The sequence below is a fragment of the Oncorhynchus kisutch genome, linkage group LG6 (genome assembly GCF_002021735.2).
Source record: "Oncorhynchus kisutch isolate 150728-3 linkage group LG6, Okis_V2, whole genome shotgun sequence".
Taxonomy (NCBI): domain Eukaryota; kingdom Metazoa; phylum Chordata; class Actinopteri; order Salmoniformes; family Salmonidae; genus Oncorhynchus; species Oncorhynchus kisutch.
Genome location: NC_034179.2, coordinates 51,245,197 through 51,259,188, shown reverse-complemented (window position 1 = coordinate 51,259,188; position 13,992 = coordinate 51,245,197). Strand labels below are relative to the sequence as shown.

Genomic DNA, 13,992 nt, shown 5'->3' with positions numbered 1-13,992 from the left:
TCTTCTCTCTCCTCTTCTCTCTCCTCTTCTCTCTCTCTCTCCTCTCCTCTTCTCTCTTCTCTCTCTCTTTTCTCTCTCTCTCTCTTTTCTCTCTCTCTCTTCTCTCCCTTCCAGTGCTGTTTGAGTATGGGACACAGGCCAGGGCGAGAGGACGGAGGAGGTTTGCAATAGGTCTCAGCCATGCCACACCATGAATATTCATGTTGGAGACAGACACATCAAACCTTACTGGCAGGGAAATGTACCCATCCTTCATCCCTCTGAGACATAGATATAAATGAACCAGGAGATTTTAATATGTAACCATTCCTGAATAGGGAAGATACAGGAATACTTCGCTTTAGAGTTTTGACCTCATGTAATTTTCTCACTGACCAGCAGAAGAGGGTAAATTAAATGAGTGATTACGCAATACCTTTAAACCTGTACACACACACACACACACACACAACTTGGTAATCCATTGTGTAGTGTAATTCCAGCTGTGTGATTAAACATGGATGACCTTACACTATTAGTCACTGTTGTCACACCCGAGACAGAGACAGCGTCACCCGTAGACTGATGCTCTGTCTGTCAGTCAGTCCTGGCTGCCACTCTGACTGACTCCAGGCTCTACCTTGGTCAAAAGTCAAAGCCCTTTGCTAGCGGGGCCAAAAACAGCACCAGGCCGCCACTTAACATCCTGGCTATCACAAAACTGTCCGTTCCCGCTCCAAAGTGAAGCCAAACCCTTCCTCCTCTGACTCTGTTCTGTTACAACACAGGAAGGGGGTGATTCAGCTCCCTGGAATCTCTTTAGGACCAGGAACATCCTCCCTAAGATAGGATAATGACAACATTTTGGTGTTACTGTTTCCTGTTTTGGGGCCAGGCGGACTGTGACACTCGTGCCAGGCTAGACGCTAGGCAAGGAGCAGCCTCTCAAGATGAGAGTTAAATGCGATATGATGATGACCGGCCTGTGATATGAAATGTGACACTACTTTGATTGTCATGCTTTATGCTGCTGGCTGTGATTTGTGCGTTGGCGTATAACCAAAGGGACACAGAGAGTAACTTCCCACCCCTTTGATTCAGTCCTCATTACGTCGGCGGGGTGAGGGAGAGAGATGTGAGGGTCTTTTCCTGACAGCCTTTCCCTACTCTCCTCTCGTCTCTCTGCGTGGCACGGCCCCTGCTCTCTCTCTCGCGCTCTGTTTCTCTCGCTGTCTATTCCTCGCCCAGTCCTGCCCGCCTCGCCTGTCTTCGCACGCGTCACCTCCAATTCCAAGTTCAAATCATTACACCTCTCTCTCACCCGCAGTCGCTTCTCTGCCGAAGCCCCGTGTGTTCACTTCAAAGGGAGCGGGGGAGGAGGAAAGGGGGTTCTTCAAAGAGAATACCCCCCCCCTCTCTCTGTCTCTCTCTGTCTGTCTCTCTGCGTCTCTCTCTCTCTCGTATCTTAATTGAGACTTTAGTTCTCTCTATAGCTCTGTTGTGTGAGAGTGCAGCAGGTGTTTTGGTAGCGGGGGAAAAGGTCAAGGTGTTAGGAAGCGGAGGGTCAGGATGCTCTCAGGGCAGGCTGGTTCACAGAGAGTTTAACGTGTGGGACGTCATGCTGGCGCCCGGTCCGCTGTACCTCTCTAACACCATTGAGCCAACCGAAGCGGTCTGTAGCCGCAGGGCTAATTTCCGACTGTGTGTGCGCGTGTGCTCTTCGGAGTGTGTGTGTGCATTTCTCGGAGCGCGTGTGTGTTTGCATGTGTGTGCGTGCGTGCCTTCTTGGCGTGTGTGCAAGGCACTGCTCACACCTGACTTCGGACTACACTTATTTAGCATTTAGCTCCATTTGGCTGTGATGCCATGAGTGGAAGAGGGCGGTCTCTAAATAAAGATGGAATGAATATATTTTTTATTGAATCTTTATTGAACTCGGCAAGTCGGTTAAGAACACAATCTTATTTACAGTGACGGCCAAACCCGGGATGATGCTGGGCTAATTATGCCCCGCCCTTTGGGACTCTCAATCACAGCCGGATGTGATGCAGCCTGGATTCGAACCAGGCACTGTAGTGTGCAGTGTCTTAGACCGCTGCGCCACTCTGGAGCAGAATTGACCGACATCAAAGGAGACCTACAACGTGTGCCTTGTACTGTTTTCTCAACTTGTGTTGGCTTTATAACAGTTGCGTAACATGTTGAAATACTGGAGATTTGTTCTCTTTCTCAGTATGTCTTGCTTGGTTTGGAATTGAGATTATGACATTAACAATGACACTGTTTGCCAAGTGGTTGGCACATGCTGGACTCTGGTTCATGGGTACTGGCGTGCCATCGAAGTTCATGTCGTGTCCCTTTCTAACGTTGCGCTGGCGTCATCATTCAGACATACTGTTCAGATGTTCCAATTCCGAGAGAATGACAACTTCTACAGGCTATTTTTTTATTGAAATGGCTCCTCTGGCCAAATCCATTTCTACAACCATCTCTTTGTTTTAGTGTGTTACTCATGTCTGTCCTCCAGGAGAACTCAGCAGTCAATGGTCCATAATAAGCCGCTAATTAGCATGACTCTCCGCCACCCAAATAGAATGCGTAATGACTATTGTGTTGCTGAGGCTTTGAGATTCGGCTCAGTGTTTAGTCTCCACCTCCCGTCCTCTGATGCGTTGCAACTCTACCTCCAGTGCATCCGTCTATTGTGCCATTATAGTTAGCCTCATGAGGGGGTGGCAGCCAGGATTGATGCTCGTTTTATTTCGGGTTACCGTCATTGCTTTAGGTGTTTGGGTCTCAGGGAGGGATGGAAAGCTGAAAGGCTAGTGGAGTAAATTGACAGTATATCAATAGCCTGATCTTTCACTCGGAGTGCTCCGCCCCGCTGCCCGGCCATAAAACTGGCAAGCCTGTTACCTACAACAACACTCATCACGTGTGTGTCTGTCCGATGGCTGCCCTCTCCTCACTGACTAGCAGACACCTCTAGAGATCCACTCTATTCTAACCCACCTGATTTGAGTTGGGGGGGGGGGGGGGTTTAAGCTAAACTGGCACAACTGCGTGTGCCAACCACTTTGGCAAACATAGGCACAGATACACACACCCTGGACACCATGAATGAATTGCCCCCCATTTATCTTCAGAGTTTGTCCTGTTAGGTGACCTAAACTGGGATATGCTTAACACCCGGACGTCCTACAATCTAAGCTAGATGTCCTCAATGTCACCCAAATGATCATAGAACCAAACCAGGTATAAGCACAAAGCCGTAAACACGGGCACCCTCATAGATATTATCCTAACCAACTTGCCCTCTAAATACACCTCTGCTGTCTTCAGCCAGGATCTCAGCGATCACTGCCTCATTGCCTGCGTCCGTAATGGGTCCGCGGTCAAACGACCACCCCTCATCACTGTCAAACGCTCCCTAAAACACTTCAACGAGCAGGCCTTTCTAATCGACCTAGCCTGTTGTATCCTGGAAGGATATTGACCTCATTCCGTCAGTCGAGGATGCCTGGTTATTCTTTAAAAGTGCTTAACTCACCATCTTAAATAAGCATGCCCCATTCAAAAAAATTAGAACCAGGAACAGATATAGCCCTTGGTTCACTCCAGATCTGACTGCCCTAGACCAGCACAAAAACATCCTGTGGCGTACTGCATTAGCATCGAATAGCCCCTGCGATATGCAACTTTTCAGTGCATCTAATAGACCCTGCAATATGCAACCAATGTACACAGGCAGTTGGGAAAGCAAAGGCTAGCTTTTTCAAACAGAAATTTGCATCCTGTAGCACAAACTCCCAAAAATGAGGCTAGGAAACACTGTCACCACCGATAAATCCACGATAATTGAGAATTTCAATAAGCATTTTTCTACGGCTGGCCATGCTTTCCACCTGGCTACCCCTACACCGGTCAACAGCTCTGCACTCCCCGCAGCTACTTTCCCAAGTCTCCCCCATTTCTCCTTCACCCAAATCCAGATAGCTGATGTTCTGAAAGAGCTCTTAGCTAGCTAAGAGAAATTAGCTGGGCTAGACAATCTGGGACCCGCCACAATTGTTGCAACCCCTATTACTAGCTTGTTCAACCTCTCGTACCGTCTGAGATCCCCCAAAGATTGGAAAGCTGCCGCGGTCATCCCCCTCTTCAACTGGGGAGACACTCTAGACCCAAACTGTTAGACCTATATCTATCCTACCCTACCCTGCCTATCTAAGGTCTTCGAAAGCCAAGTTAACAAACAGATCACTGACCATTTTGAATCCCATCGTACCTTCTCTGCTATGCAATCTGGTTCCCGAGCTGGTCATGGGTGCACCTCAGCCACGCTCAAGGTCCTAAATTATATCATAACCGCCATCGATCAAAGACAATACTGTGTAGCCGTATTCATCGACCGGGCCAAGGCTTTTTTTACTCTGTCAATCACCACATTCTTATCGGCAGACTCAACAGCCTTGGTTTCTCAAATGACTGCCTCGCCTGGTTCACCAACTACTTCTTAGGCGGCCTACTCTCTTCTCTGTATACATCAATGATGTCGCTCTTACTGCTGGTGATTCTCTGATCCACCTCTACGCAGATGACACCATTCTGTATATTTCTGGCCCTTCTTTGGACACTGTGTTAACTAACCTCCAGATGAGCTTCAATGCCATACAACACTTCCGTGGCCTCCAACTGCTCTTAAATGCAAGTAAAACTAAATGCATGCTCTTCAACTGATTGCTGCCCGCACCTGCCCGCCCGTCTAGCATCACTACTCTGACTCTGGACGGTTCCAACTTATGTGGACAACTACAAATACCTAGGTGTCTGGTTAGACTGTAAACTCTCCTTTCAGACTCACATTAAGCATCTCCAATCCAAAATGAAATCTAGAATCGGCTTCCTATTTCACACAAAGCATCCTTCACTCATGCTGCCAAACATACCCTCGTAAAACTGACTATCCTGCCGATCCTTGTCTTTGGCGATGTCATTTACAACATAGCCTCCAACACTCTACTCAGCAAATTGGATGCAGTCTATCACAGTGCCATCCGTTTTGTCACCAAAGCCCCATATACTACCCATCACTGCGACCTTTATGCTCTTGTTGGCTGGCCCTGGCTTCATATTCCACGCCAAACCCACTGGCTCCAGGTCATCTATAAGTCTTTACTAGGTAACGCCCTGCCTTATCTTAGCTCACTGGTCACATAGCAGCACCCACACATAGCACGCGCTCCAGCATGTATATTTCACTGGTCACCCCCAAAGCCAATTCCACCTTTCCTTCCTGTTCTCTGCTGCCAATGACTGGAATGAATTGCAAAAATCACTGAAGCTGGAGACTCATATCTCCCACAATAACTTTAAGCATCAGCTGTCAGAGCAGCTTACAGATCATTGCACCTGTACATAACCCATCTACAAATAGCACACCCAACTACTTCATCCCCATATTGTTATTAGAATTTTTTTGCTCCTTTGTACCCCAGTATCTCAACTTGCACAATCATCTACTGCACATCTATCACTCCAGTGTTTAATAGCTAAATTGTAATTATTTCGCCACTATGGCCTATTGCCTTACCTCCCTAATCTTACCTAATTTGCGCACACTGTATATAGACTTTTCTATTGTGTTATTGACCGTACGTTTGTTTAACTCTGTTGTAACTCTGTGTTGTTTGTGTCGCACTGCTTTGCTTCATCTTGGCCAGGTCGCAGTTGTAAATGAGAACTTGTTCTCAACAGGCCTACCTGGTTAAATAAAAGTGAAATAAATCAAATAAAAAACACACACACAATAACATACACACTATACACACACGTAAACATGGATTTTTGTACTGTAGTGGTGGAGTAGGGGGTCTGAGGGCACACAGTGTGTTGTGAAATCTGTGAATGTATTGTCATGTTTTTTTATTTTATTGTATAAACTGCCTTAATTTTGCTGGACCCCAGGAAGAGGGGCATTTATTATGGGGATCCATAATAAATACAAATAGCTATGGCTGAGGCTTTGGGACAGTTTGTTGGTATCTTAAACCAGTACTCCTTCAGTGTTTCTCCTAGATTATTTTAGCAAGGGTCTTGGAAGTGGGGTGGGGTATGTCACTGGGCATTCTGTGTTCTTGTGCTTAAACATTGTAACAAATTAAATTGGGGCCCCTGGGCATGTGCCCTGCATTCCCGGTTGGTAAACCAGCCATTCCAAAAGTACTCCTAAATTCATTGTTTTATTTTATTGGTTTCAACGCATAAACTTTTTATTTAGGCGATTTCTAGTTTTCAAAGATAATATTATTGACCTACATATAAATAATATATTCTACAAACTTTCTCTGGTTTTAGTCATTTAAGTGTATACTTTAAGTGCACTGCGGCAAAATGAATACAGCGCCAACACCGGTTTCCTCTTGTCTTGATACATAGGAAATGGAAATGGAGATCAGATCAGTTGTAGCCAGTGTTCTCAGTCTCTACATCTAAAATGGATCCATCTCATCCCCCCCCCCCCCCACACCCTCTGCGGCAGCTCAAAGTCAGCCCAGGGTTAACGTGCCCGCCCTGCCGCCATGTGGGAGGAGGAGGGACCTTCCAATCCTCCGGGTGACAAATGTTTGTCTGGGAGTGTAATTGACGCTAGGGGGAGGGGACCGGAGTGAATTATTTTGACGGCTCCGGTGACATCATCAGATGTCCTACCTCCTCAACCCCGAGCACAGCCAACCCTTCAGGCCAACCTGTCTCTGTCTCCATGGACTGCTTGGCTCTGTGATGAATATCTTTCATTTTGGCACGGGAGGATTTTTCTCCTATCAAACAGAGTATGATGTTTTGAAACCCCCCCTTGGATGAAAGCTGGGAAAGGAAATGGCGTGGATCCATGCTTGTTGAAAATGCTACGCGCCCAGCAGTCTCTGTAAATAGGCTAACGCTAGCCTTCCCCTGCTGTGGTGAGCTGGAGCAGTAAGGCAGTTAGTTCGTAGTTGGGAAGCTCCACTATGTTTTAATGACTGAGCCCCTGCTGGGATCCTGTAGCGGTGCCTTAATTCCCCTGCCTCTGATGGAGCGGCCTATTCTGGACCGTTAGCCTGTCTGTGTGAACCAGAGCCATTACTAGCATCACACTCAAACGGCTTCTCACTGCTTTATACCATCCCTGCGTCCTAAATGGCTCCCTATTCCCTTTTGTAGTGGCTAACGGAGACATGTTCAGAAAGTAGTGCGCCATAAAGGGAATTAGGGTGCCATTTGGGACGTAGGCGAGGTCTCCCGGGAACAAGGCGACTGCGGGTTCAACCCCGCGACAGTTAATTACTGTAGCCAGTCTACGGAGATGAAGTGAGTTCAGTATAATAGTCGTATTTTCAAGAAAAGGTTGGAACACGAGTGAATAAATGACAAATTCTCTGTTGTGACTCTTCAGACTATGTTTGTATGTTTGGAGATGAGCGTTAAAGGATCGGTCCGGGCTCGACTCGCGTCCCCTTGTTGATGTGATGAATTCATACAGCAGAAGGAGGCAATCATTCATTTTTAATCACCCCACACGGCCGTCATTAATTCATGAGCAGAATGGGAGGAGAGCCCCTCCCCAGCCGGTGGTATGTGGGAGGGGACTGGAGTGTGATTTAAGTTGCTGTTGGTGTGAAATGTAAATTAGCTCTACGAGGCTGCAGCTATTAGCGAGGTCGTCCCTTTTCATTGGTCCATTTGTCCCCCTGGCGCCCTCATTAGCCAATCCCACACTCCCACTGCCTCTCATATGTCATCAGACGACGTCCACAGGATATAAGACTCTGGCTGCTGTGCCCCGTGACATCAACACCCGCTCTGGTGTCACCACTAATGCTCCTGATTGGAGATAATTGCAGCAATGTAGATCATTGCAGCATTGTAGATAATTGCAGCATTGTTATTGCTGTGGTTTGATGGTGTGAGTTTTAACCTGAGTGGTTGGCGCATAGAGATCCTATATGTATTTTCATGGGTTGGAGGCCATGGAGGATGGATGCATACATTAGTTTTGTCCTCTGGGAATCAGATAGATTTGTTTAATGGATGCAGGGGGGAGATTGGCCATTGTCTGAAACCTGACCCCATCATAAAGCAATCAATATTGACCCACCTGGCTGTGGAATAAACAGAATGGACCGCCCCTCTAGCGCTAATAGAAACACCGGCCCCTGTTTGGCTGGCAACCGGCCCCTGTTTGGCTGGCAACACTTTTCATAGTTAGGCTACTCTGACAGCCCCGTCCGGACCCCTTCACCCCACTAGCCTGTCTCTTTACATAGGACTGAGGTGGGAGAGCCCAGCCCATCCAGGAGACCTATTTGTCTGTCTGGTCAATGACCATTTGTCTAACCTTCTGGTCAGTGAATGATTTCTGCAGCTCCAACTAGGTGTTATTGAGTAGAGTGTCGTTCTCATGATTGCAACTGGCTCTCCTCTCTCCTTGTACAGGCTGTTTTCTCTCAAGTGTGTGTTGGAGAGGTTTGCTGGTTCATGGTTGGTGGATGGACTCTCCCCAGTAGGGCTTCCACAATTATCGTATAATCGTATAACAGACAATAATAAAACATTTTTTTTGCAGAATAGCCGTCTAAATACATTCCTTTTTTGGTGTAGGGGAGATTTAACTTTACTTTACCCATGATCTGTTTTCATTATTACATGAATAGGGTAAAGTTGGTAATCATTTTAAGAGCAGAACGGCACAGATGGGAGGAGAAGCTTCTTTTTCAAACGTTCCAAGTGGTCAAAACTATTATTTTTTAAGACGGGGTTGTCACCAAAGCTGTGTTGTATTCGTTAGGGGTACCACAATGAATTTGCAAATAGGCATTATGAAATTGTAATAAAAAAATAAAAGACAATTCTGACATTAATCGCGTACATTTACATGACAATGAATCTTCACCTCATATTCTGTAATCGTCACAGCCCTACTCCTCAGCCCTGTGGGGGATGGGTTGTAGAGGTAGTGGGGCAGCCCAGCCCCCACCCGTACATACCGTAGACTTAACTTGTTTAATATTGCATGGTGACACGGCGATGGCTTTGGCGCCAGCGTCGGGTGAGTGTCTTGTTGTCTGGCCCGGCAGCGCCAAGCTCGCAGAGGTTATGGAGGAAGTGTGCTGCAGGTTCACCCGCTGTCGATGCAACCGGACCAGCTCCCTCACCCGCTGCGGACTGGTAAGACCTGGGCACGCTGGGCTGATCAATGGACTATAGAAGCTGAACTGGGTCACATTGGATGTGTGTGGTTTGGTTGTTAGCAAGGCATTGGTGACGGCTCTTTGTCTCTTTTGGATTGATTGGCCTTTGTGGACTAGTGTGTTTCTTGAGTCTCTCATAGGTGGGATGGTTTGCTTGGTTGGTTGATGAAACACTGGGCTGTTGTGGCGTTATTCAGGTTGATTGGCAGTTTATCTTGTCCTCCAGTCTTTGTGAGGTGATCAGTATTGATGTGTTGTGTTGTAGCTTATGGCTTTGATGATTGTTTGTTTATATAACATCTCAGAGAACAAATCTGCGTCCTGAAAGAGAACGTCGGCAGTGATACATTTTTCTTTCAATTACAGCTTATCTTTTTCATCCTCTTCTCATTTCGCCAGGGGACAAATTGGTTTACTGTCTTTGTTATGAAAGGAGTAACCGACTAAATGTTTTCATGACAAATAGATTTCTTCTCTGTTTTTTAATTAAGAGCGTTCCTACGTTTAGCTTCCAAGCGAAGTCGTCAAGCTTGAACGAGATCAAACTGCTTAGTGTGTGTGTGTGTGTGTGTGTGTGTGTGTGTGTGTGTGTGTTAGAGAAATCATCCAGGCACTAAGTCATTCAGTGAGCTGCTGCCTGTCATATTGATAGGGCTGTATCATAGCGGCTGATCAGTGCCTGTTGAGTGAAGACAAACGGTATGACCGACATTGTGACAGACAGACAGTGGGCCTGGGTAGGTAATGTAAGAAAGAGGAGTTTGGGTGGCCAAGCCAGTGTGTGCATGCCAAATGGCACCCTGGTGTAAAGTAGTGCACTAAATAGGGAAAAGGGTGCAATTAGTGGCACAGTCACTGGTCCAGATTTACTGTCACAACACTGTCTCAGTCTCCCTAAGGTCACCCGACAACCATAACACCCTTTTTTCCTCCTCAAACCATCAAGCAGTATGACCTTTCACTGAGGGTCAGTGCCACGCTTCCCATTTATTTATAATCCTCTCAAGTTTTGCCTTCGTTCCCCCTCCTGTATTTTGATGATGTGGCCTACTCTCGTATCAAGCTTCATGCTGCCAAGTCGACCGCACAAAGGCAGCTGCAACAACACACGTGTGTCTGTGTGTCTGTGTGTGTTTTTGTGTGCGCGTGTTCATCTGTATGTGTCCTGTGGTATAAACAGCTGTCCTCTCTTCCTGTCTGTGTGTCTGAGCAGCTTCCCGGAGACCTCAACAAGATGCACCTTACTGACCACCCCCACAGCCAGGGGATGCACGTGCCGCCCAGCCAATCAGGATGCAGCATCGCCAGTGATTCGGGGAGCAGTAGCCTATCAGACATCTACCAGGTCTATACACACATTATGTAATTCACCATTCTCAAACTGAGCTGATGTTTGTCGGCAGGGTTTAAAATGATCATCTGCCAAATGCGGTTAGATTTTGTCAATGGTGGGGTAAGAATGCATATTTCAGCCGCCACGTTGGCGGGTAGTCACATGAAGTGTTTGGGAAAACGTAATTTTTTCTGCCCACATGTAGAAGTTGGTCGAATTGACAAGAAAGGCAAGAAAGTGTGACATTGTCCTCGTGCTTCTTGGCCGGTAGCATTGTTTTGTTCACATTCTAGGTTGTTTTTCAATGTTATAGTGCTGAACAATTATCCGAAATGTCAGTTATTTTTCTGACAATCACTTCAATTATTTGAATTGAATTTCGTTCGTTTTTTTTCTCCCTCTGAGCTTAATGCGCTGCAGTTTCTCTAGAGAGAAATCAGATCATGCCCGAACTCTGCGATGTAGTAGGGAGTTGTAGTTTCCAACAGGCCAATGTTCTACATAGTTTAGCACACAAAACGTACTAATTATCTACAATGACCATAATCCTTTGCAGCCTACTTGTCCGGTCTGTGTTTCTTTTATGCCTGCTACTTAAGAGACAGAAGAACACGCAATCAAGAGGGGATACATAGAGAGCAGTTGCTTCGTGAGGTATTGGTATTCAGTAGTCATAAAAGTACGCCTTATTTACTTTGAATAACTTTTATTCAGACAGCATAGACAGCAGCTCTGTAGAGATGCGATGACTTAGAATGAAATAATAAAGTCATAAAAAAAACAAATATACATAACAAATTAAATATTTGCTGAAATAAAGTCATGTGAATAAATGATGGTTAATAAGTGATAAGCAGTAATGGGCATCACTAACATCATGGGACTTTTATTAAAAGTTGTATTCTGTGTTACAGCATTCAACCCACATGATGCATAGTGAATGTAATGTTAAAAAAAAAATATATATATATATATATATAATAATTTCTTAAAGTATAATCCAACGAAATGACCTCAAAAAGCGTTAATCGCTCAGCACTACAATGTTAGTTTGAGTTGGCTGCAACTGTCTGCTGCTAGGAAGACATTGCAGTCCAACATTTTTTTTCATCACAAGCTAGTGCCCAAGTTACCACGGTAATGGCCCGTTCCTTAAAAGGCCAGTTGACATTTTTTGTCTCGCCTAATGATTGTGATTGATTGAGCATGGAACACGCCCAAAAACTTGAATTCACTCACTTTGTCATTCTCCTAGATGTATTTGTGTGCTTCTACATTTCTACTTAGGAGCACATCATATACTCCTTGTGGCAGGGCTCTTGATGTTCAGTTGTAGGACTTGATGTTCAGTTGTAGGACTTGATGTTCAGTTGTAGAAGTATTTATCTGTTGTTATTATTTTATAAGTAAATGAAATGAAGCTATATACCCCGGTTACTTCTTACTAGTAATACATTTCTTGTTTTTGAAACGTTAGAAAGCATGCTCATCGTTATTTAAATTACATTTTTGGGGTAATTAGAGTTTTTTTAAAAATCTGAGTGGCCGGTTGGATCAAAAAATCTATTTCCCACCCTGGTTGTAGGCCTATAACATCCCATTTCAAAAGCTTTTGAAGTTCCATTATTTTTAAGTAAATGCTCCTAGCCTTTTTGTCCTCTCAATACTGTATGACTTTGAAGTCAGTCAATGCTTTCTTGGTGAATGTACTGGATCTGCGTGTAAAGCAGGAAGGAAGAAAAGGGGTTGACTTTGCCATCTGAGGCTTCCCCAGCTTGACTGACCCAGCTCTCCCTAGCCCTCTTGTTGCCACTCCTCACCCCTCTCCCCACCCTTCCCCGGCTACCCCCTGCCTCTCCAGCTCAATGGCAGCGATGGTGGAAAGAACACGTCCTCTCCTCCTCTCCCTTCCGTCCAGGTTGGTTAATTATAGTGTGTGTTGGCTGGGCTTCCTGTGGATCTGAGGGGCCCCTCTGTCCCTCCTGTCGCGCTGTGTGGTAAAGGTCAGAGCACACAGGACCCCGCCCTACTTCTACTGCATCATCATCGCTAACCCCACCCACCTTTACCTTTAACTCCAGTCCACCCCAACCCTCATCATTAACCCAGCCGTACCTCTACCCCACCACTCCTCTCTCTCTGGGGGAGTGGATGGCTCTGGCTCAGTCTCCTGCACAAGCAGGAACTGATGTCCCTGTCAGTTTAGAGCTGCCCCGGCAACTGTTCGGAGACCTGCATGCCCCCCCCCTCCCCCCTCTCGCTTTCTGTCTCTGTGTGTCTCTCTCTGTTTCTCTCTTTCTGTCTTTTTCTCTCTCTTGCTCGCTTTCTCTCACTCTGTTTCTGTCTCACTCGGGGTCTCGCTCTCCCTCCTCCTCCTCCACATGCTGAGAGAACCGAGCTGCTCTAAAGTCTGCCACCCAGACAAAAGCACAAGGGATCCAGAGGACACTGATCCTCTCAGGGTTTCACACCGTCTGTACAGACAGGCTTTCTTTAGCCTAGTTCTTGTCTGCCTCTACTTGGCCATTGTAAACGCTTGTAAGGCAGATGTAAGATCTCAAAAACTGTGCGCTAATGTTTTTTTTTAGCACTGTCTACCTTCAGTCAAACTGGGGGATATATGGATCGTTTTCAATAGGGCTACTTCGGTTGCAAGTAGATCATAGGAGGGCTTGACCCAGATAAAGGCTTGAGTCGTGCACCCTCACCGTGCTGTCAATCATCCAACCTAGGACTGTGTTGAGGCTCGTACCTGGACCTTAACACTGGAACCTCTGGGCCTTGTAGGACTCCCCCCTCTCTCCACCTTCAAGCTAATGAGCAGTCATTCACTCAGCAATGTACTTGGATAGTTTCCTATATGCTATTGCTAAAATAATAATCTGGTAGTGTTTATGAAGGTCTTAGGTAACATTAGAATGCAGGTTTTGTTTATTTCAAATAAGACATTAGCATTTTCATTAGTTTATGTTAGTGTAGGCTATATGTAAAAACGAGAACATCAGTAGCTTAAACGGCATTGTAAACGCCAAGTGTGCTTGATAAATTGTGGAAATCAAAAGTGTCGCTATGACAGCGGTCCAAAATAGTGAGTTATCGTCTGCTCGTGCTACCATGGTGTGCATTTTCACGCAATGGCATCAGCTGGATTTAATTTAGCAGTTAGGCCTTGACCTAACAGTCGACACAAATCCCTGCCACTTTCAATTGCTCGACACACTTCCCACAAACACGTCGCTTGCAGGTGACACAAGTGTCTTGGGCTCTTAGTGCACCTTGCCACCTGGCACGGTCTCCTCCTCGGGAGCTGTGCGCGCAATTTGACACGTTAGAATCTTCGCTGCTGCCTTGGCCCTCACGTAGCCCGTGTGCCAAACTCTTGATGGGCTGGGTGTTGTTGATGCACTGCTTGAACAACACGTGTTGCGTTGACAGCAGCCAAGTCGAGCAGCA

General features: G+C 46.1%; 1 protein-coding gene across 6 annotated transcripts in view; it reads left to right on the top strand.

The window, feature by feature from the left end:
- LOC109892955 (rap guanine nucleotide exchange factor 6) overlaps positions 1–13,992 on the top strand; it is a 135,912-nt gene that overhangs the window by 74,257 nt on the left and 47,663 nt on the right. For all 6 annotated transcript variants that reach the window (XM_031826911.1, XM_031826908.1, XM_031826909.1 and 3 more), the window contains one exon: positions 10,420–10,551. In XM_031826911.1, coding sequence (XP_031682771.1) covers positions 10,420–10,551 — 132 coding nt within the window. The remainder of the gene's footprint in view (positions 1–10,419; positions 10,552–13,992) is intronic.